The 24859-nt window shown below is 37.4% G+C and overlaps 2 protein-coding genes across 5 annotated transcripts in view; both read left to right on the plus strand.

Annotated features, from left to right (window-relative positions):
• The window catches only part of Stam2 (signal transducing adaptor molecule 2), a 58510-nt gene extending 51729 nt beyond the window's left edge, over nt 1–6781 (plus strand). For all 4 annotated transcript variants that reach the window (XM_076866081.1, XM_076866084.1, XM_076866082.1 and 1 more), the window contains exons 13-14: nt 1149–1318; nt 2942–6781. In XM_076866081.1, the coding sequence (XP_076722196.1) occupies nt 1149–1318; nt 2942–3170 (399 nt within the window). In that variant the 3' untranslated portion in view covers nt 3171–6781. The remainder of the gene's footprint in view (nt 1–1148; nt 1319–2941) is intronic.
• An 11776-nt stretch (nt 6782–18557) lies between these two features.
• The window catches only part of Cacnb4 (calcium voltage-gated channel auxiliary subunit beta 4), a 240336-nt gene continuing 234034 nt past the window's right edge, over nt 18558–24859 (plus strand). The window contains exons 1-2 of the mRNA XM_076865433.2: nt 18558–18566; nt 18793–18876. Of these exons, the coding sequence (XP_076721548.1) occupies nt 18558–18566; nt 18793–18876 (93 nt within the window). The remainder of the gene's footprint in view (nt 18567–18792; nt 18877–24859) is intronic.

Consider the following 24859-nt stretch of genomic DNA (forward strand, 5'->3'; position numbering starts at 1 on the left):
TTATTAGAAGCAGGTGGAGTAATACACTGTTAGTTATATCTGTGAGGACCATTCAGGAACCCTGAACTGCAGAAGAGTCTATTCTTCCAGTCTTATCCTCTTAACTGTGAGTTGTTTCATGTTTCCTCAGGAGATAATGTGATTGCACATAACATAGTTTATCTGGCATTTCTAATTTTCATGTGAATAATCTTTGCTTTTAAAGTAGCACAATTTGCTGGATGTGATGGCACATACGTGTAATCCCAGTGACACAGGAGATTGAGGCAAGAGGATCACAAGTTCAGGACCATCCTCAGCAACTTAGACTCTGCCTCCAAATTAGAAAAGAAGGAGAATGAACCAGGCCCAGTGACACACACCTGTAGTCCTAGTGGCTCGAGAGGGTGAGGCAGGAGGATGCAAGTTCAAAGCCAGCCTCAGCAACTTAGTAAGGCTCTAAGCAATTCATCGAGATCCTGTCTCTAAATAAAATACAAAATAGGGCTGGGGATATTGCTCAGTGGTTAAGCACCCCAGTACCAAAAAAAAAAAAAAAAAAAACAAGGCAGTGGTAGGGGCCAGGTGTATGTTAGAGATGTAAGTCAGTGGTAGAGCATGTGTGGGTTCAGTCCCCAGTACTGAAAAGAAAGAAATGTAGGAGAGAGGGAGGAACGACATAACCTAATTTAAAACCAGAGCAGTGATACAATAGACGTTGCCAGAGAGGGCCTGCCATCTTGATACCATTTCTTTTCCAACCTCTTTTCCTATAGAAAGGTGTTGGATGAAGGTCTTCATTCTCACAGTGACTTGAGGTGATGTTGATGTTCCCTTCATGGGAGTGTTCTATGACTTTACAGCAAGACATGTTACTGAGAAAATAGGTAGTTTGGGTAGATTTCAGCTTACTACTTGAAAGTAAACTCTCTCTCCTCTTTCTCCCAACCTCCACAAAATAAAAGAACAACCAAGCAAATAGTAGATTTTTGTAGATTTGGTACTTCAAGAGTTTGGAAGCTCTCTGCTTTTTGTTTTAGGGTGAATAGATTGGTGAAATCAAATAAAGAACTAGAACATTTTCATTCTTTTAAGTCTCAAAGTTATTAGATATTTTAAGGAGATGTTTGGGACAGCAGTGAAGTCAGCTTTTTCTTTTTGGTTAATAGACGTATCCAGTTCAATCACATGGTGGAAACTACGTAGGTCAAAACATTCACCAAGTAACTGTTGCCCAAAACTACAGCCTAGGAACAGATCATATTGGTTCGCTGAGATCTCTGCCTCCAAGTGTAAATTCCTCAGTAACAACACAGCCTGCTCAAACTCCATATTTAAGGTAAGTTTTGAGAGCCATCTTAATTTTCCACAGACTTTTTGAATCAGAATATACTGACCCTACACTTTGTAATAATAGTTCCAATTTTTACTTTTAAAATGAAATCATAATGTGGGTGTGGTGGTACATACTGTAATCCCAGCTAGTTGGGAGGCTGAGTCAGGAGGATCACAAGTTCAAGGCCAGCCTGGGCAACTTAAGGAGACCCTGTATGAAAATGGGCTGAGGATAAAGCTCAGTGATAGTGCACTCCTAGGTTCAATCCCTAGTACCATACACGCACACACACAAAATTATATAGAAATGCCCATTCATAGTCCCATGAACTGAAATGGTGCTACCCTTAACTTTGCTACTCATACTGTGATGGTTGCCTAGATATAAGCCTACAGTTTAGTTCCCTAGAACAAAATAAAGCTAACTGTCCTTTGTGAGGACTAAGCCTTTGTTGTGCTTTAGCACTGTACTATAATCCACCTAGTGAAATAGTCCCAGACTTATTTATCTGCTTGTACTTCTAAATATTAGAAAACTATTATTACTTTGTCCTTTAAGAGAAAGTATGTTTGAGCTGTGGAATTTGGGGCTTAATTTTTTATACAAACACTTATGAGAATCATCTTTTAAATCTTTCCTTATTCACTTCGTTCTATCACAGAAGATATTTATGTATAATGATCTCCAAGGTCCCTTTCCACTCTTATCATGAGTGTGAGTTTTAGACATTACTTAAAAATTAAATAAAACTGTTTATATTGGTGTTTGGTTAAGATAAAATATAAAATTTTATTATTCTAAATGACACTAAAAATATGGAGGAAAAAAGACTGGTGTAGTGTTGACATTAATTCTCCTGCATTGCTAACAGCATTTGGTATATTTTCTTTTTTTGTTTTTAGTACTGAGGATTGAACCCAGGGCTCTCTACCACTGACCTACACCTCCATGTCTTTATTTTATTTTTTGAGAAATGGTCTTACTAAGATGCCCATGCTGGCCTTGAACTTGATCCTACTTCTTCAGTTTCCCAAGTAGCTGGGATTATAGGTGTGCACTCAGTTAAAATGAAATATATTTTAAAAGAAATGTATGTCATATTAGTTACAGGAAGAAACAGAAGTCCTGAAATACTGTTCTGAACTATCCCAAGGATTCAGGGTGCTCTGCAGATTATACTGTTTTCTCTTTAAAAGTGAAAGTTCCTTTCAAAGGAGAGTTGGAAGGGTGTGTAAGGAGAAAGTGCTGTGTTGGAAAATGGGAAAGGGAGAATACGGGCTGGAAAATATACATTGAACCAACTCTATCCTCATTGGAGTTGGCCACAGTCAGAACAGCATCTTCTCAGTTTTTAGTTGTTTTTGGTGAGAGATTTTCAAGAAAGCAAATTAAATAAGATTTATACTTTTATATTCTCTTGCTTTTTGAGCACTTTTTTCTTCTTACCAAATATAAAAATTATATACAGTATTTGGTAGTTGGAGTGATTAAGTTATAACCAGAACAGCAGAGCTACATAAACTTAAAAAAGATTGAAAAGTCAATTTTTGTTATGATGATTGATCCTGACCATAATCTAGATAATGTAAAGTAAATATGATTTTCTTCTTTAAATTTTGTTTGTAGCACTGGACAAGACACTATTTCCAGTCCTCCTTATATGAACCAGAACTCTAACCTTCAGTCAGCTACTGGTACAGCTGCTTACTCACAGCAGATGGGGATGTCTGTGGATATGTCATCTTACCAGAACACTACTTCCAATATGCCGCACCTGGCAGGCTTTCCCATGGCAGTCCCAGCTCAGTCGGTTGCACAGCAGCAAACAAACTATCATCAGCAACCTCTCCTTTAGAGAAAAACCAAGCATTTTTGTGGAAACCTTCATAAGTGTCACTTGTGATTCTAATCTGAAAATATTAAAAGGAAACTTTTTCCCTCTGAACTCAAAAGGACAATAAGTAAATAAAAGCACAAAACCTAACTTACTCTAAAGGCCATAAAAGTTTTTTTCAGACCAGTTTGTTTGAAGTCAGAGGCAGCTTAAAAAGATGCTCCCAGTTAGTTTTGTCATACTTTCAAATGTCTTTCCGTGAATCTGGACACTGAATAAGTAGTTTTATGACACTAAACAGTATGAGATAGAAGTGTAAAAATTTTACTTTAAAGAAACCATTGTTACCGTTGTTTATCCGCAAAATGTCTTAATGAGAGAATTGAAGACCTTTAAATATTTTTTGTCTGCATTTTTTTTTTTTTACCATTTCCCACAAACTGTTGTATTAAAAGGCGAGGGAACATCTTTTTTTGTATAAGCATTTCGTTTGCCAACATGCTTCCTTTTGGCTCCTTAAATTGCAGTTGTGTTTGCAGTACTGTCAGTTTTGCTCTCAGTGTTATGTTGAGTAATAATTAGCATATAATTGTCTACAGAAATAAGAGCGATTTGGAAGGAACAAAAATGTTTTCTGTTATTAATAGCAAAAACCATGTAAATGCAGATGTGTGAGAAAGCACTTAGCCATTTCCCTACTCATGCCCATAGTGGGCTAAAGAATTTCCATTCCCTGAGGAAAAACATTTTCTTCTCTACAAGCATCTTTATATTTAAAATTGTCACTAATGACCTTATCAAATCACTTTGGTCATTGTCTAATGCAATATGATCCATTTATTTTACTTCCTGTGTTGTGATATGCAGAGATTCTGTGTTTCTTTTTTATGGATTATACCTGACTTTGAGCCATGAGACATACCTAATAATTTGATGTGATATAAACCAAGCATGGATGATAAGTGAGTTTTTATTGAAGTCTTATTATTGTAAAAGAAGTGATTCAAATACCACTGCTAAGATGTCATCGTGCCAAGCTATTGAAAAATATCATCTCCTTTCACAAGTAATTCTGAACCTTTGGAGTAATAGCAGGTGATGATTTGATAGAAGGCAATGGATTGATAGACAGTTCAGTCAGTTTTTCTGAAGCCCATGTTTTAAAAATTAGTTTATAGCTAATAGATTCCACATAGTGTAGAAGTTGGTAGAAAACCAATAAGGATTATTTTCTCTCTTCAAAATTTGCACACTACTTTATTATCTACCAACTTTTTACATAGTATAATATTGAAAATGCATATACTTATAGATAAATGATGTTTAGACTGGGAAAAATAATGGACATAAGTTGAATATTTAAAAAGTTAAAACTTTTTTGCATGGATTCTAGATTTCTATATTGGTTTTTTTAAAGAAAATAATCTTTCTACTAAGAATCCATTTGAAAACAGACTACAGATTTTTTCATTTATCTATTTACAGGAATTTTATTGTAAGGATGTACCTTTTTCGAAGATACTTTGTTCCAGAACAAAATACTGTATATAATACTTGGTCTACATTTTAAAAGGAAAACAAGCAGTATTTGAAAACTTAGTTTTTGTTGTATTATTTCTAATCAGGTATCAAAAGAAAGTTTTAACCTTCCACACCATTTTTACTTTTTCATTTAGTATTTTCCTTTCAGATAAATTCAGCTATACACTTATAAAAGATATTCTAAAATGGCACCTTGCTTTTTTTTAATTACTTTTTTAGTTGTAGATGGATACAATATCTTTATTTTGTTTATTTATTTTTTTATGTAGTGCTGAGAATCGAACCCAGTACCTCACACATGCTAGGCGAGTGCTGTACCAGTGAGCCATAACCCCAGCCCCTAAAATGGCACCTTACTTTTTAGAAACAAGAAAGAAAGCAAAATCCAAAGCTGCTTCTGGTAATTCAAGTTAGTATTTGCATATATATAGAGAAAAAAATTTACATTTTTCTTCCAAACTGTATTTAATAAATTAATTTTAATGTTTGTGTAAATATACTATATTTAATTGTGTCAAATTGGAAAAGTTTAGTTCATCATAAGCCTTTGAGCCAGTATAAATACTGCACACCCACTAAATTGGAATTGACCAATTCAGCTAATGTAGTTTTGGAATAATAAAATGTATGACATGTATATAAATGGTGTATATTGGCATTAATCTGTGAACATTTATATATGTAAAAATTTATTCCTCTTAAAAATAATTTTATTTTTGCCATTATAAGGAGTTTTGTGTTGCAGGTTGACAGTATAAAAATTATGTTAAATTTGAATTGACCTGACTCTTACTATTAATAAGAATGACAAAGTTGTTCTTTTCTTTTCATAATTTTATGGATTATATTTATTTTAAGACATTTATAACTAAATGTTTTTGCCAAAGGAATGGTCTAACTTGAGATTTCTACATTGGATTCACACTTACTGTTTTAATATCAAAAATTTTAAAAATAACTTCTTTTTCATATGAAATCTTAGTACCTTAGAAAGAATTCCTGCAAATTTATAATGGAATTGATTTTAATGTAGAAAAATGCCACTGGTATTAAAATACATGAAGTGGGATATGTTCATATAGTTTGAAAAGTGTACAGCCAACCAATATTGCCTAATTTGTGGAACTTTATGTAGAAAATTACCTGAACATTAAATAATTATATAATATCATTCATTTGAAATTATTTACAGGTACATTGTCATTTTGTACTATTTTGAGTGGAGATCCTTTCTCAAAATAAAATACAAAGGTCTGGGGTTGTAGTTCAGTGGTAGAATGCCCCTAGGTTCAATCCCTAGTACTGCAAAAATAAAAATAAATAAATAAATAAATAATGTGGTTATATATATTATAATATATATAATAATATATATATTTATTTATTTAGGTTTCTTGAATTCCAGGAGAGGATCTATTGAATTGTCAGTATGATGAGAAAGCTGAAGTTATTTTTAAAAATTTTAAATTATAAATGACATAGCACTGATTTATCATTTGTTTATATCAAAAGGTAGTTTTATTTACATCAGTTTCAGTAAGTAAAAGGAGGACTCATTTAATTTTTATTTGATTTAGTTTTCTTTGAAGATTCAAAGTTTATTTTAAAAATTTTTCCCCAGAGATGAAATTATTCTAATTTTATCAAGATAAATTTGAATTTGGAAGTTTTTTTTTTTAAACTTACTGAGTCTAAAAGAAATATGCTGCTGCTTACATAGTATAAAAAAATGAATAGTAGCCCCCTCAGATTTATGTCTACCTGGAATGTCAGAATATAACCTTATTTGGAAACAGTCTGTGTAGATGCAATTAGTTAAGGATCTTGGTTAGAAATCATTCTGGATTTAGGGTGGGCTCTAAATCCAATGCTGAGGTCCTTAAGAGAAGACCCAGTGAACAAGGTCATGTGAAATGGGGGCAGAAGTTGCAACTATGCTGCCACAAAGCAAGGACTGCCTGAGATCACCAGAGTATGCAAGAGGGAAAGGATTCTTCCCTAGAGCCTGCAGAAGGAACATGGCCTACCTAACACTTCAATTTCAGACTCCTGGTCTTCAGAACTGTGAGAAAATAAACTTTGACCATTAATCCTCCAAGTGTATGGTACTTTGTTACGCATTCTTAGGAGACTAACACACATGGCTAAAAATGTGCAAAGAATTCTGAGTATCAAACACGTGGAACTTTTACAGGTTTGCCTAAAATCAGCCCAAGAGTTCTGAGAAAAATATATAGTCTAGTAACAGGTTTTTTTTTTTTGTTGTTGTTGTTATTTTTTGTTTTTTGGTACCAGGGATTAAATTCAGGGGCATTCAACCACTGAGCCACATCCCCAGCCATTTTTTTAAAATATATTTTAGTTGTCAGTGGATCTTTATTTTTTTATATGTGGTTCTGAGAATCGAACCCAGTGCCTCACACATACTAGGCAAGTGCTCTGCCACTGAGCCACAACGCCACCCCACACCCAGCCATTTTTTGTCTCACTGAGTTGCTTAAAACCTTGCTTTTTCTGAGGCTGGCTTTGAACTTGCAGTCCTCCTGCCTCAGCCTTCCGAACTGCTGGGATTACAGGTGTCCGCCACCACACCTAGCCAGTAGCATTCTTTTGATTTTTGCTAAAACAATGAAATTGCTTGGATAGATGAAGCTAAGACTCCTGTAAATTCCATAATTCCATTTTACTTTTTTTTTTTTTTTTGGATACCAGGGATTGAACTCAAGGGCACTCAACCATTGAGCCACATCCCCACTCTATTTTAAATTTTATTTTGATATAGGGTCTCACTGAGTTGCTTAGGCCTCCACTAAGTTGCTGAAGGTGGCTTTGAACTTGTGATCCTCTTGCCTCGGCCTGCTGAGCTCTGGGATTACAGGTGTATGCCACTGCATCCTGCTCCATTTTACGGATTCTTAATCCCATGCCTACATTTCAGTAATATATTTCTTTGTGCTAGAGGTGTTTATGAGGTTACAATTTTTTTTTCCATTTACTGTCCACTCCTCTGTCCCTCTTGATTAATGGATATTTAATGATGGGAAAAATCTTAAAAGGTGAACAGAAAAACAGATAAGAAAAAAAAATTGGTTGGATATTTCCCTACAAAGAATGAAGATTTGGTTTGTTCTTATTTATACCATTTACTATTCTAATGGGGAAAATAAAGGCTTTCCAATACTTTCAAAGCAGGAAAGTGATCTTTACTGATTACATTTTGGTCTACATAACAAAATTAACCACTTTAAAGTAAACAATTTCATGGCTTTTATAATTCTGTACAATTGTCACCTCTAGTTCAAAAACTAGACCTTTTTGTGTCTGGCTTCTTTGACTTTAATGACGTTATCTTGTACTTAGCATAATGTTTTTGCTGTTCATTTCTATTATAGTGTGTATACTAGGATTTTATTTCTTTTCATGGCATAGTAATATCCATTTTACGTATATACCACAGTTTATCTGTTCACCTATTGATGAATATTTGAGCTATTTCTACTTTTTGACTATTGTGAACAGTACTATGAATATGTAGATTTGAGTAACAATTTCCAGTTCTTTTGAATATATACCTAAAAATGAAAGTGCTGAATCATATATTAATCCTACATATGACCTTTTGAGGAACTGTTGAATTTTTCCTCAGCTGAACCATTTTACATTTCTGTTAGTAATTAATGAGAGTTCCAGTTTCTTCACCTTCTTTTGCCATACATCATTGTGAGATGGGTGGGGTCCCAAATGGTTTACTGGGTAGAAAATACCTTCAGATATGAGAATAGTAATGCATGGAAGACAAAATAGTGGATATATCTATTTAATTTGTATATTATAGTGCAGTTAGCTCTGTCACACAGGTAGATTGGGGAATCCAGAGCTTGTTGAGATAAATAGATGGGCTCATTCTGAGAATTGGTGTGGCTCTCATACAGATTGAGTTAAACATTGCAGCAATGGAAACGAGAAAGCTTCCAGTGTACAGTTTTACAAACAGAAAAGAGCTAAATTCAGGGTTGCTGTGAGGAAGAAGTATGTGACATCAAGATCAGAGTAGTGGAGTTGAAGACTTGTGGACCGGGAGCCCAGGCAAAACCTGGTTTCTGCATGAGCCAAGATTGCTGAGAAAAAGTCCAGCCTGAGCTCCAGGCTCGTTATATTTTGGATGAGGGCCAAATGCTTTAGAATCAACATACATTATGTATTGGGGATTGAACCCAGGGCCTCATGCATGCTGGACAAACATCCTACCTCTGAACCTTCTTGCCATACTTCTTGGCAATCTTTCTAACCTCTTCTACTCTCACATATGCTAGACTATAACCGCCAACTCAAAATTCCTCAGGAGCCAATTTTTCTTTTTCATACCTATTTGACCCTGTTATATATTTTTTTCTGACTGAAATGCTTTTGTCCATCTGATTATCAAATATCATCCCAATTTTCACTAGCCCCCAAACCATGCTGTGCTTCTGAAGAATCTTGTAACATTTGTCATGTGCATTGGAATGAGCTGTTTATAGATCTGTCTGTGTGGCAGATGCTACAGTTTGGCTCATTCAACATGTGTTTCCAACCATCTTCTTATTTAGATTGCTCTATATGAAAGTCAGTAAACAATATAATTGTACTTCCCTTCCTAAAATCCATTGCAGTCAGGGTTGGCCATATGACACGGCTTTGGCCAATAAGATTTAGGTCAGAGCACAGCCATATCAATGTTTATAGCAGCACAATTCACAATAGCTAAACTGGAACCAATCTAGATACCCTTCAATAGATGAGTGGATAAAAAATTGTGGCATATATACACAATGGAATATTATTCAGCAATAAAAGAATAAAATCATGGCATTTGCAGGTAAATGGATGGAGACAGAGAAGATAATACTAAGTGAAGTTAGCCAATCCCCAAAAAACCAAATGCCAAATGTTTTCTCTAATATAAGGAGGCTGATTCATAGTAGGGTAGGGAGGGGGAACATGGGAGGAATAGACGAACTCTAAGATAGGGTAGAGGGTGGGAAGGGAGGGGAGGGGGCATGGGATTAGAAAATAATGGTGGAATGTGATGGACATTATTATCCAAAGTACATGTATGAAGACATAAATTGGTGTGAATATACTTTGTATACAACCAGAGATATGAAAAATTGTGCTCTATATGTGTAATAAGAATTGTAATGCATTCTGATGTCATATATAAATAAAAATTAAAAGAAAAAAATATTTAGGTCAGAGGTTTTGGGGAGAACATTCTGGGAGGAAAGAAAAAACTTTTCAAAGAAGAGGCTGTTCTGACCAAAAGGAAAAAGAAAACAAAAACAAGTCTATCAATTTATGTCACTCAGGTACAATTTTATGGTGAGCATGTTATCTCTATTGCTCTTAAGAGTTCTCAGCATATTATTCTGCTCTTGTCTCTGTTCTCTGTAGGGGACCTCAGTTTTGGATTCAATTCTTGGGATCTCTATTGCTATTATGTGAATGGTAGGATGTTAGTGATCATTATTATAAGGGCTCTTTGTAAAAAAAGTCAAAAAATTTTTATTTAAATTTTAAAGAAGTATGTTGTATACATCTTATAGCTGGCTATCAGTTTGGTGTCTTATTGTCATGTATGTTTTTCAATCTGTTTTTATCCATCCCATCAATAAATGTTAATGATAAAACATGTTTTAAAAAAAAAAAAAAAAACAACTCTTTTCACTTCTTTTGGCTTAGAAAGCAGATTCAGTGCCAGGAGATTTAGTACTGTGAATACGAGGGAGAAAGTATGATGATTTAGGAAGATTGAAGGTACCGGTTTCCTTAATTTTTTTTTTTTTTTTTTTTTTTTTTTTTTTTTTTTTTTAGTTTTTTTATATTCAGTGCTGAAAATCGAACCTAGAGCCTCAAACATGCTAGGCAAGCACTCTCTCACTGAGCCACAACCCCAGCCCCTGTTTCCTTAATATTTTTAAGTGGCTATACCAGTTCTAGATTGTCTTCTTCTGGGTTTTACATGTGGAAGAAAGTAAAATTTTTATCTGTTAACCTTATTTGTCTAAACTGTTACTTTTTCTATCTGAAAGCATTACTATCTAGAACTTAAGAGCTATGTTTTAATCATTGTTTTCCCAGGGACTAGCATAGGCACATAAAACTTGTATAGAATGAAGAATGAAAATGGATCTAACAGAAAGCTGCATGGAACTTCACAGTGCCTGGTATTCAATAAATTTGAGTTTTCTTTGACCTTTTCTTAACCGTGTGATTGTTTATCATCATTCCATTTTAACATTTCTGAAATCTGAGAACTTATTGTAGGATTTCATTTTATTTTCTTAAGGCTATTAAATTTGATACATCTTAAAATTCAAGTTGACTTAGAAATGAAGGAATATGGCATCATTTTAACTACTGAGAGACAAAGGGACCTTGGGGCCCAGTTGATAAGTGTTAAGAAGTCCAATGATTCATTTTGTTTTGTTTTAAAAACATATCTCTCTAGAATATTTTGTTGAAGGTCCCTCAAGTAGAATTTGTCTGATGTTTTTCTCATGGTTAGAGTTGGGTTGTGGGATTGGAAGAAGATCACATAGGTAAAATGCCATTCTTACCACGTTATATCAAGGGCATATACTATCTTCTCCCCAACTCTTTTTGTGTATTTGGGGATTGAACCCAGGGCCTTAAACATGCTAGGCAAGTGCCATACCACTGAGCCACTCCCAGCCCAAGAGTGCATACTATCACCCTGACATGCTGTTGATGTTAATCTTGATCACCTAGTAAAGGACACTGTTTGTCAGTTTTCCCCATGTTTCTCTTTCCATCCTGTACTCTGGAAGGCAGTTACTATGCCAAGCCCACACTTAACAGGGTAAGAGTTATGCTTCCCACACTTGAAGGTGAAGTAGCTACATAAATTATTTGGAATTCTGCAGTGAAGATTTGTCTCCTCGCCTCTATTTATTTTACTACTTTTATTACTATGGATTTATTTTATACTTTGAGTTATATTTCAATTCTACTTTGTTTTATTGCTCGAATTGTTCTAGTGTTGGCCACTGGGAGATCTTTCAATTTGTTCCTGTGTCCCTTTGACATGTCTCCATCATTGTGGTTTTGTTTTTTGTTTTTAAAGCACTTCTTTTCTTTCTAGAACCATAAAGTGCTTCAGATTCATTTCATGTATTTCCTGTCCCAGTCCTAGAATCAGCTATTTCTCTAAGGTCCCTTGGGCAGTTTTATTAGCATATGGTATTAGAAACTAAGATTTTGAGGTGGCCTTGGTGTCAGATACCTGTAATCCCAACTACTGGGAAGGCTGAGGTGGAAGGTTCCAAGTTCCAGGCCAGCCTGGGCAACTTAATGAAGCCCTGCCCCAAAATAAAAAGGCTGGGAATGTAGGTTGATATAGAGCACTTGCCTACAATGAATAAGGCCCTAGATTTGATCTCCAGTACCACTAAAAAAGAAAAAAAAAAAAACCAAGATTTTGATACTATATGTATTTATTGCTACTAGGTATTACTGCTTCCAGTCCCTTAGCTGAAAACAGGAAAATATATAAGTGTGTATTAACCCAAATAAGTACAATATATCTATAAATGTCTCTTTTGTTTATAATAAAACCATCTGTACCTATGTTAAACTACACCTGAGTTCATAAAAATGTCTCTGATTCTCATCCATTACCACATGAATCTTTCTAATCATTTCCCCATGCTTATCTATAATCTAACAGCAGAAAACCTGGCTCCTATTATTTGCCATTCCTTTACTGAATTTTCCAATTCCAGAATATATGTATTGTGATTTCAGAATTGTTAGTCCATACTCCTCAGAAATAGCTTTTACCAGTAGTAGTACTACTCACTTTAGCCTACACACTCCACTCACTTCCAGAGTTCCTGAGACCAGCACTGTTTTCCTTTATGCCCTTCAGTGATGTCATGTCTTGTATTTGTACTACAGATATATATGCACACATATACATAATACCCACACATATACATAATATCCACACATATACATAACACACATATATATGTATACATACATACATATTTGGTGGGGGGAGTCACTCTGAAATATATCCTGGAACCTCCCACTTTCCTACATGATTTTTTAAAATTTGTATACATCAAGGTTCACTGTCCTTTAAAATTTTATATATTTTGACTGTGCATAACATCATTATTACAGTGTTAAGCAGAATAGTTTCATCACCCTAAAATATCCCCTGTGCTTCACCTACTCAACTTTTCATCTTTATCACTTGCTCCAGAACCAGTGATCTATTAATAGCTCTGCCTTTTTTGGGCTCATAGAAATCTAATAGTAGAATATATAGTTCAGACTGGCTTCCGTCACTTAGCAATATTCATTTGAGTTTTATGGTTTTTTTAGGGCTTGTTAGCTGAATAGGATTCCATTGTATGGTTATACCAGTTTATTTATCTATTCAACCTACTGAAGGATGTTTTGGTTGCTTCCAGTTTGGGGCTATTACATATAAAACCATATAAACATTTGCCTGCTGGTTTTTGAGTGGACATAGTTTTTATATTAGTTGAGTAAATATTTAAGTGCCCAGTTGTTGGATTACATGGTAAGATGATTTAGCTTATTAATAAACTGCTAAACCAAGCTGGTGTGGTAGTACATGCCTGTAGTCTTACCTACTTGGGAGGCTGAGGCAGAAGGATCACAGATTCAAAGATAGGTGAAGAAGGGGAAGGAGAAGGGGGAGAGGGAGGGGGAAGAAGAAGAAAGAAAGAAAGAAAGTGACAAACTTGTCTTCTGAAGTGGGTATACATTCTTTTTTTTTTTTTTTTAAGCTCTCTTTTTTTTTAACATTTATTTTTTAGGTGTAGATGGACACAACACAATGCCTTTATTTTTATGTGGTGCTAAAGATCGAACCCAGGTTCCACCAGTGCTAGGCGAGCACTCTACTGCTAAGCCACAATCCCAGCCCCTATACTTTCTTTTTAGCATTCTCATCAGTAGTGAATAGAGTTCCTGTTACTTACAAGCATTTGATAGTGTCAGTTTTTCTTTTTTAAGTCGTTCTGATAGATATGTATTAGTGGTATTATATTATTGTTTTAATTAGCATCTAATAATAAATGATGTTGAGCATCTTTTATATGCTTATTTGTTATCTATATGGCTTCTCTGAATTCTGACTTCTCTGGTAGGATGTCTATTCAAAATTTTTGTCATTTTAATTAGGTTGTTTATTTTTTTATTCCTGAGTTTTGAGAATTGCTTATATGTTTTATTTACAAGTTCTTTATCAGATTTGTGTCCAGCAAATTTTTTTTCTCCTAGTATTTAGTATGTCTTTTCATTTTCTTACCAAGATTTTTCACAAAGCCTTAAAATCTTTAAAATTAAAATCTTTCACAGATTTTAATTTTAATTAAGCCCAACATATCAATTTTTAATTTCATGGGTTATGCTTTATGTGGTAGTATATTTCAAACTTCATGATCATAGGGAATGAGAAAGGAGCTGGATGGGAGGTGAGAGAGAAGGGGAAGAGAAGTTACAAAGGAGGGTGGACATGATCAAGGCACAATATATGCATATGTGGAAATGTCACAGCAAAACCCATTAATCTGTACAACTAATATGTGTTAATAAGATAATTAAAAGTAAAACCTCATCACCAACAAATATTTTCTCCAGAAGTTTTTAAATTTTCCATTTACACATAGGCCTACAATCCATTTTAAGGTTTTTTTTTTTTTTTTTGTATGTGTGTGTGTGTGTGTGTGTGTGTGTGTGTGTCACTGGGAATTGAACCAGGGGTGCTCTAACACTGACTGAAATTTCCAGCCCTTTTAATTTTTTTTTTAAATTTTTTTGAGACAGAGTCTCACCAAATTGCTGAGGCTAGCTTAAATTTGCAGTCCTCCTGCCTCAGCCTCCCAAGTCATTGGAATTATAGGCATGTTCTTCCATACTGTGCCTAGCTTGTGTTGTTATTTTTTTTTTAAAGATCTTAAGATTTAAAAAATAATAATTTTATTAACATATAATTCACATGTCTTAGAGTTTACCCAATTGAAGTATACAGTTCAGTGGGGTTTCTTTTTGTTAGTTTTGTTTTTTGAGATGGGGTCTTGATAAGTTGCCCAGGCTGGTCTTGACCTCCTGGGATCATGTGATCCTCCCACCTCAGCCTACCTAGTGGCTAGGACAATAAGTGTCGCTACTATGTCCTGCTAATCCAGTGGTATTTAATATATGTACAAATGTGTGCAACCATCACTATGCTCATTTTTAGAGCCTTCATATATAATAAAAGCCTTGGGGCTGAGATTGTGACTCAGTGGTAGAGTGCTCTCCCGGCATGTGTGAGACACTGGGGTTTGATCCTCAACAGAACAAAGGTATTGTGTCCATCTACAACTTAAAAATAAATTCTTTTAAAAAAGCCTTAATTTTAGCTATCACCTTTAGTATCCTCTGAGCCTCCCAACCCTAAGTCACCCCTAACCTATTTTCTATCTCTATAGATTTGTCTATTCTGAACATTTCAGATAAAGGTGATCACACTATGTGACTTGTGGAATACAGTGGAATTGCTGGGTCATATAACTTATTTAAAACCATTCGAGTAAATCTCAGACTTTTTTCAAAGTGGCTATACCATTTTATATTCCCTTAAGCTGTATGTTATGATTCTAATTTCTATACATTCCCACCAACACTTGTTATTGCCTGACATTATCCTAGTTGGTGTAAAGTGGTAATTAGCTGTCTCAGTTTGTTTTTTTGCAGCTATAACAGAATACTAGAGACTGGTAATTTATAATGAAGAGTAATTTATTTTCTCACAGTTCTGGAGGCTGGAAAGTCCAAGATCAAGGTGCTAGCATCTGGTGAGGGCCTTCTTGCTGTGTTGTAACATAGCAGAAGGAAGAAGGGCCACAAGAGAACAAAAGGCAATGGATTTTAAGACATGACATCAAAAACAAAAGAAAAAACATAAGAAACAAAAAGAAAAGAAATAAGCAAACTGGACTTCATTAAAATTTAGAACTTTGGGCTGGAGTTGTAGCTCAGTGGTAGAGTACTTGCCTAACACTTATGAGGCACTGGGTTTGATCCTCAACATGACATAAAAATAAAAAAATAAAATAAAGATTTTTTTTATTCAAAACTTTTGTGCTTCAAAGGATACTATCAATAATTGGAAAATAACCCACAGAATAAGAAAACATTTTTTTTAAATGGGCAGAGGATATGAATAGGTATTTTTTCCAAAGAGGACAAGAAGCATGTAAAAAAAGATTCAATGTTATTGGTCATCTTGAAAATGCAAATAAACCACAATAAGCTACTACAGGGGTTTGAATGTCCCCTCTAAAACTCATGTTGAAATTTAATGACCATTCTAACATTATTAAGAGACAGAATCGTTCAAAGCTGATTACACCATAAGGGTTCTATACTCTTGTGTGGAATTGGTGATACCATAAAAGGGTAGCATCATTCCTCATGCTGCAGAGCAGTTATGGATTGTTTTGACAACTCAGACTGTGGGCAGCAGAAAAATCAGAAAATTCAAATTCCAGTGCCCACATAATAATTCATTCTGTATATATTGATTTTCAACTATGAAAATGCCTCAGAACTAAAAATGGATTGGGTTGACAGTAACTAAAGTAGGGAGTTCTGCATTATTAGATACATCTTCACCCATAAACCTTATGGCGTATCTAATATATGTAAGGTGTAGAAATGAAGAGAAAGAGCTGAAAATATTTTTGGAAATTTGACTTTCAGAGATAGATAGATAGATAGATAGATAAACCAAGGCAGCCTATGCCAAGTGCCCAGAGAATAAATGCTTCAGTTTGAACTATCCAGAACTGTAATGGTCTAGGCAGATTTCTATAAAGGAAGAGTGAGCTGAGCGAGGTTTGGAGAAGGGTATGATTCAGTGTGTGTGTGTGTAGGTGAATGGAGGGTATATTCCAAGGAGGCATTCTAAGGCAGAGTTGCTGAAGTGGGGTTGTGTTTGGTATGTTTGGGTAATAGCAATCTGTAGACCTGCCTTCTTGCTGGAAGGTTGGTTTGGAGCCATGAAGTGGTAGGTGACCAGAAATGCCAAGAGACTTGGTCGATAGACTTTATCTTAGAGAGGCAAAAGAGATTTTAGAAATTGGCTTTGTTTGTAGTGTGGATGGAATGAGTGTGTGTGTGTGTGTGCGTGTGTGTGTGTGTGTGTTTGTGTGTGTGTGTGTGTATGTGTATACACATGAGTACATACATGTGGTTGGCAGTGAAGACCCTGGAGGCAAGGAGATTAATTAAAAGGCTGTTAGAAAAAGTGTGAATTAAGTGAAGTCGTTAGGAGTGGAAGGAAGGGTTTTGTGGATGTTAAAATGTAACCAGGACTTTAATAAGGCCAATCAACTGTTAAAACAAACATGGCAATTGTTTCCTCAAATAAAAAATACTAGAATGCCAGGTGAGATGGGCTAACTTAGCTGGTTAAAATACTCTCTATATATTTTAATGGATTCCTCCTGCTGAAACTATAGTTAAATGGAGTCTCTAATTTTGTATTCCCTCCCCTAATACTTAAAATTCTTCCTTTCTACAATCCCTTGCCTTTAATTTCATCTCAAATTCATCTTCAGCACGGATTTGCGGGAAACCAAGGTTTGCAATGCAAAGGTTGGGTATGGTTTCAAAGATGAGTTTCCTCCTTTGAAAACAGCTATCAGCGTACAAATATGGGAGGCACGTGGCCAACTCCTGCTTTTTAGCAGGTCTAATGTGACCTTCAAAACTCCTTAGGACACGCTGGTCTTTAGCGGGGCTGCATCTCCCGTCAGACCTGGGCTGGCAGGGTCTCCCACCCGAGCCTGGCTGTGTGTGACTCGCGGTTATGGGACTAGAGTTGCCAAAACAAAACAAAAACATGGACAAAAGGTAAACCGCAAAATCTTGTGCCTTACCACAGTGGGCGCAGGAGTGAAATCGCTGAGGGAAGAAGGTTCGACCCTTGCTCTTTTAAATTTCTAGTGCAGGGACACCACACAGAGAGACACACTCTCTCCGCTCGGTTCTTCCCACTCCCCGCCACATTGCACCAGCTCCTCTCCCCAAGTCCTGATTCATGAACCGTGCCACCTTTGTCTCATTTTAAACTGTGCAGACTATTTTAATCCTCCCACCCCCATCCCAGATTTCCCCCTCCCTTCATCCTTTGGAAAGCTCTGAGGTAGAGCGCTCGCTGGGTGGGAGAGCGCTTCTCCCAAACGGCTCGAGTAGGCGAGATCGGGAGAAGCCCCCTCCGAGGGACCCCGCTGCAGGCGCGGGGGAAGCGCCCCGGTCCCTTTAAGGTGCCGTGCTCCCCGAAGTGCGGGCAGGCAGCCCGGGAGCCGGCGCGGGTCCAGGAACCGGGTGGGGAAGTCCTGCCGCCCTCCCCCTCCGCCCGCATCCCGGCCTCCGGGGGCCGCCGGCCCTCCGCCCACCGCGCACGGGCGGGCCATGCGGCGGCTCTGAACCATGTCCTCCTACGCCAAGAACGGGACCGCGGACGGGCCGCACTCCCCCACCTCGCAGGTACCGCCCCCTCCTCCTCCTCCTCCCCGCCGCCTCTGCCGCTCGAGAGCGCCCCGCCTTTGTGCCGGGAGTGCCGGCCCCGGGTCCGGGAGTCGGCGGCCCGGCTCCCCCACCCCTCCTCCGCGTCTCTTTCTCCTCCCGCTCCTCCTCTTTCTCCTCCTTCTTCTTTTTCTCCTCCTCCTCCTCCTCCTCACCCGCGTCCGGGTCTCCGCGCTCCCGCTCCGGAGCCCGCAGTCTCCCCCAGCCGATGCCGGGGACTCGGACCCCGCACCTTGGGAGTCTTTGTTAATGGATGTGGTGGGTGCTCCTGGGCTGTTCTTGGGAATTTTTTTTTCAGCCGTCGAGGCTTGGAGTGGGTGGGAGGGAGCGTGGGCTGCGTTTGGGAGAAGCCAAGGAGACCTGGGTGCGGGCTCTGGGGGACCCCAGGGTGCTGGTCCGGAGGTGGAGTCTAGCCGGGGGTGGTCGCCCGGCTCCTCGCTGCGTTCCTCACCGGCTTCTCTCTGGCCCCGTGTGTCGAGTCCAGGTGGCCCGAGGCACCACGACCCGGAGGAGCAGGTTGAAAAGATCCGATGGCAGTACCACTTCGACCAGCTTCATCCTCAGACAGGTAGGGAGGCTGCGGCTACCCAGGAGCAGGGTGGGGAGGAGCCCGAGCGCGCGGTGCTGGGCTCCTGCAGCCGAGCGCTACTCCCGTGTGCGGGAGCCGCAGGTCCGGTCCCCACGCGCGCCTCTTCGGACTCGTTTCCTCTCCCTCTAGCTTTGGCTCCCAAAGTCTTCGAATCCAGGCACCTTCATCCCCGCGCGCGCCTTTTGGGGCTCCGTCCTTCTCCCTGTATCCTGGGCTCCAGGTGTTCGGGTCCAGGTGTCTCATAGCTTGGGAAGTTAGTTTGTACTTGTGGACACAGGTCAGCGGAAACAGGACATTTGGATTTAAGAGCTAGAAATGTATCTGATTACACCGTCAGTGTGTGGAGAAACATCTTTAAGGGGTGTAACTCGACTTTGTGTACCCTGATCCCTGGGCCATGGAGCTGGTTTGATTCGCAGTGAGAGATCGGTGGTTTCTCCTATTTTTATCTCATTTTTAATAATCTTCTCTGTCTTGTTCTTCTCTGTCTAGTTCTTGGAGAGATCTCCAAGCTCTTGTCAAAAGAAAGACCCTGAGCAGAAAGTTTGATTTCCCTTTGGGACCACATCTTTGATTCCTTTAATTAGGGAAGGACCACCGGATCAGGTTAAACCTAAAATGAGCTGAGGCGGGCAACTCAGTCAGGGGGTCTCAGTGGAACTACACTTCGTGTTTGCTTTCTTTGTGCTTGCTTTCTTCTGCGTGAGTCTAGTGCCAGTTGTTTGAGCTGAGGGTCGTTGATAATGATCGATTCTTAGGTGCCTTTCACCCCGACACAGAAAATTGGTCCTCGATTTTTGTACTGTCCCTGTGCTGTAAATGAAACCATCCCTAGCTGCTGGGTGCTAGAAAAATTATGAAAAAGTAAGTCACCTTGATCTCTCTTTGGAGCAGAAAATGTTGGGTCGTGTGTGTTTGAGCTTGAGTTGGGAAGACAGATCACCTCACCCAGACACTTTTATCCCAGGTTCTGCTGTGGGCTGCTGGAGTGACCTTGAGAAGTTCTCTTCCCTCTAGGTCACTCAGAACATTGTGTAATGTGTTTCTAACCTGTGATGACAGCTGTGGTATTTCTTTCCTGATTATCATCAAACTCAACAGATTTTCAACTTGGAATGGGGTTTTAGAATAAAAAATTGGACTCCGTCTTCTCCTAAAGGGTCTATAAAGCATGTTTGGATATTTGCAGAATTTCACTTTCTGCAGAAACAGAAATGATTATTACTACCCTTTCATTCAGTTAACACTAAGTTTGAGCATTATTCAAATACACTTTGGTTTCTGGATTAATCTAAAAGTATGTTCTTCGATTTTTGCAGTTGCTTAGATTATTTATGTGTTTGATAAGGTAAAGACATTCATTTTTAAAAAAATTTTGGAGTTATGCAATTGTTTGAGGTCTTGCAGATGTTTATTTTGTAGATGCCTATTTTTGGTAGTCTATTGTTGTAAATTCTTGGAAATACTAATTATATAGCAGTGTATTCTATGAGCTGATAAAATAAAACTTTTCGTTCATCATCACTGCACTAACACTTTTGTCTTCAAATCACAAATAAAACAATATTTTCTCTAATTTTTTATTCTTTACTTATTCCAATAAATAATTGAGATAATATATGCATAAACTCTTGTTAAGTGTGTTGCTATGTGTTGTTTTAAAAATGTAATGAGTATTGCAAAAGTAATTTTGGGAGCAATTTGGATCAGTGTAGGCCTTAAAAATAAATATATTTCATAAATCTTTCTGAAACTGGGATTTGTTGAATTGATAAAATGGTCTAATTTAAATTTAAGAGTTACTTGTAATAATATTATGTACACAATCTTCCTTTTTTTGGCACAAAAATAGTACCTAATTTTTTGAGCACTTTACAGCTCAGAATGAGTATCCTACATGTGATCTCATTTAAAAGGATTATGCAGACTTCTCTAATGGCTATAATTTAAAAAACTGGGTGATTTATATTTCTTTGATAATATGGGAAATTGTAAATGAAATTTAACAGTATGTTTAGAATAAAATTGTACAATTTTCACCCAAATGTCAAAAATATTTTTTTCAAAAAGCATAACAGCTGTTTGAGTTAATAGAGCTTCATTATTTGTAGAATGACCGGTGATTTATTGATATTTAAATTCCTGAAATGTTGAAGTGTGGAACTTTTGGTGATATTTCACAGTCTGTTCAGTGCCTTCACACAGAAGAAGATGGTGGGATACCAATAAAAATAATGCTGCTCATTTCTTTGTCATGTCATTTACAAAGATATGGAGGAAAAGTTCTCACTAAAAAAAAAAAAAAAAAAAAAAAATCCATGTGTCACATCAGATAAGGAAGACTGGTGAAGAGCAGAGGGAATTTGGCAAACTTAATAAAAACACTGTTCTTCAAGCTGGTAAATGAATTTCATTGCTCGTGTGTGCTGTGCACATGTGTGTACACGCATACACATGCACTCATTTGAGCTGGCCTGAAAACCAGCAGACTGAGAGCCTGCCTCCACACTGAGAGCTGCTCACAAAGTCCCTCAGGCATCTTTGACCTTGTTTCCTGGTCTACTAGATTGCTGGCTTCCACAATTTAAGAGGGATGGAGGTTTTGGAATGAATCCAGGGAGCAACTAATGGCTTTTTTGAGGAAAGGTGACAAGATTAAATATTTTGCCACTGAAAGGAGAGAAAACTAGGGGTGACCCAGAAATCATCTTCAAAGTGTACACAAAAGCATTCTTTGAAAATGTGATGGAGTGTTCTTGTTCTCCATTGAGGATGAAACTCAAAATTGGCTAAAATTAGAAAGGAATGATGTTTTACAGCAAGACTTTGCTAAGAATATTGCTCTCATTGGAATGGCTTTCTGCATGTGGCCATAGAATTTTTCTCCAGGAGATTCCTTCTGACAAGTTATTTGTGAATGAATTATTTATTCGTCTTTTGCATTTTTAGGAAGCACTTAAATATTTACTGTGTGCCCAGTACTGTGTTAGATATTATGGGAGAAAAATAACAAGATGAATGAGGCTCAGCTTCTGTACACAAAAAGTGTTTTATAGTCTAGTTATGGAAATGGAGATGCATGCAAATAGTTCAATGAAATGTAATAGGGAGAGGGTCACAATTACCGTGTACACTGAGTGCTGAAACACCCATGGATGTCACTGTTTATGCAGTATCTATGATGGAGGACTTCAGGTTAGTCCTCTTCCCACTGGGGTTTGAAGAGAAAATCTGATCCAAGTGGGATTTGTTGTTGATCTCTTCTTAAGTCTGCCTTTGTGAGGACTGTGCAGGTCTCACATGGCCTGGCCCCTATTTGCTTCCAGCCTCATCTTGAACCATGATCTCTTATATATGTATACAGAGCTCGAACATATCATCCTCCCTTTGCACGTGATGACCCTTTGACTGGAGTACTCTTGCTATCTCCTTTGCCTAGTTAACTTTTAATCTTCCTTGATATCTGGGAGTTTAGTCTTCACTTCCCTATCTAACCACCCTATTAAATCAGTTCCCCAACTAGGGGCTCCCAGAGTTGAGTGCTTTATGCTAGTTTTCAGTAGCACCACCATTGTTATAATTTAGTGTGTACTTAGATTTCTCTGTTAATGTCTGTCTCTCCATCCAGATGATGAGATCCACGAGGACAAAGACATGTCGGTATTTGACCTTCTTTGTGTCCCCAGCATTTAGCATAGTGCATGTTCAATAAATACTTACTGGAATGAACGAAGGAGTGGGTAATGGAGGACTAACTTGACCTGTGTTAGGCATGGAGTTCTGCTTCAACATGAAATGCTTCATTTAATGGAAGAAATTGCTTCTTGACAAATCTCCACCAAAACTTGGTAGCTTAAAACAACAATTTATTTCTGTGCACTGACCAGACATTTCTTTTGCTTTATATGATGTTATGTAGGACTAAGATGGCTAGAAGGTCCAAAATAGCCTCACACATGTGGTTGGCAGTTGGTGCTGGCTGCTGGCTGAGAGCTCAGCTAGAGCTCTTGGCAGGGGGTTCAGTTTTTCTCCACCTGGGCTTCAGCATGGCTGCCTGAGCTTCTTGATAATATGGTGGCTGGATTCCAAGCAGGAGCATCCCCAAAATCAAAGGCTGAGAGCTTCAGGTCTCTTGAGTCTCAGTTTCAAAAGTGACATGACATCACTTCTCTTGCATTCTCTTAAGTCAAAACCCATCTAAGATCCTGTCCCATTTTAGGGAGAGGGAAAAGAGATTGTCTCTTGTTAGAGTACTACAAGGTAATATTGCAAAAGAACCAAAATAAAATAGGAAATCAAATTCAGTGCTAATAGAATGTAACATATCGAGTAAGTTAAATGTTATTCAATCAAAATGACAAATTAAAGGAAAAATATATATATTCAATAGATGCCAAAAAAGGGGGCATTTGATATATTTAAAGGAGCTGGGTGGGTGTGGTGGTACATGTCTCTAGTCACAGCTATTCAGGAAGCTGAAACAGGAATATCACATAGGCCCAGGAGTTGAAGACCAGCTTGGGCAACATAGTGAGACTCCTTTAAAATAAATAAATAAATACATAAATAAATAAAGCTTTTTAAATTTTTTAAATTTTAATTAAGAAATTAAAATTAAAAATTAAATCTAATAAAAACTATCAACTAACATTTCACAGCAAATACCATATTAAGTTGAGAAACTAGAAACAACTTTTGTATTCAGCAATCAGTAAGTGTTTAAATAACAGCATACCTACAAAGTACTCTTTGGCCTTTAAAGAGAAAAATGAAGTACAAATGAATGTAATGATATGGAAATACATTTCAGATATTCACTTGAAATATGTTCAAGTGAAGAGAAAGTTATAGAATAATATGTAATAAACTTCCATTAAAAGAAAGAACTTGTGGGATGGAATATATGATTGTAGCTATCTTTGGAACCATCTACCTTAGAGCAAGAAACCTAGTGTTTTTTAAGGTATGCTAATCAGATGATCCTTACAATAATTCAATGAGCCCACATTGTATTTAGAGATCTAAAACATATTCAGATTCTAAGTTGATAGTATAATAAAACAAGTTGGCAGACAAATTCTTTGGATTATAATTTGAGCACTGGATATAGACACGTTTCTCTGATGAAATGCAAATTCATCAACAGAAGGTATCTGCCTAGTGCCTAGCTCTAAGAATAATTATATGCCTGGAGGCATGTATATATGCAGAATTTTTCCATAAACATAGAATCACAGAATTTTAGAACAGGAAGAGATTGCAAAAAGAAAATACTTCAGTTTCTTCTTTTCAAATAAATAAAACATAGACCCAAGGAAGTAAAGACCAATAGGTAGTGGTGGAACTGAAACAGCGGACCCTGGCTCACACTGCTGTTTTCTCACCACAGCACGCTTATCCCTGGATAATCAAGATAGACACACAAGCTCCCAGAGATATAGGTACATTAAAGGACATAGGAGTTTATTCCTCTTAAATCCAGGAAGTGTTCTTAATCTATATGGTTGTTGTGAAGAACAAAGCATCAGTTGGAGAATCTGGAAACTATGGTTTCTTCCTAATTCCATCATGGATGACATGTCTTGTTTGCATGGTTCACAGTTCACATTGGAGCCTTGATTTATTTGTTTGTATATTTACTTACTTAACGTGTAGTTGTATTAGTCTGACCAGTTTTAATAAAACTGGTTTTGACAACTGTAGACACGAGTAAACAGATAATGAAAGCTTAGAAGCTAGACCCAGAAGTTGGCCACAGCAGGAAGCCACTGTCACCTTTAGGCTGGAAGGACAAGGGGAGGAAACTGTTACTGGGGTTCCATGGTCAGAGTCACTAGGCAAGAGCTAGAACCATAGGGATCCCATTTGATGGGAGCTAGATACAGAATAGATGCAGCCTCTGTCAAAGCAGCTGCTTGAGGTAGACAGAATGGGGAGAACTCCCTTGCTTCTCCTCGTATGC

This window comes from Callospermophilus lateralis, chromosome 9 (assembly GCF_048772815.1).
Source record: "Callospermophilus lateralis isolate mCalLat2 chromosome 9, mCalLat2.hap1, whole genome shotgun sequence".
NCBI lineage: Eukaryota > Metazoa > Chordata > Mammalia > Rodentia > Sciuridae > Callospermophilus > Callospermophilus lateralis.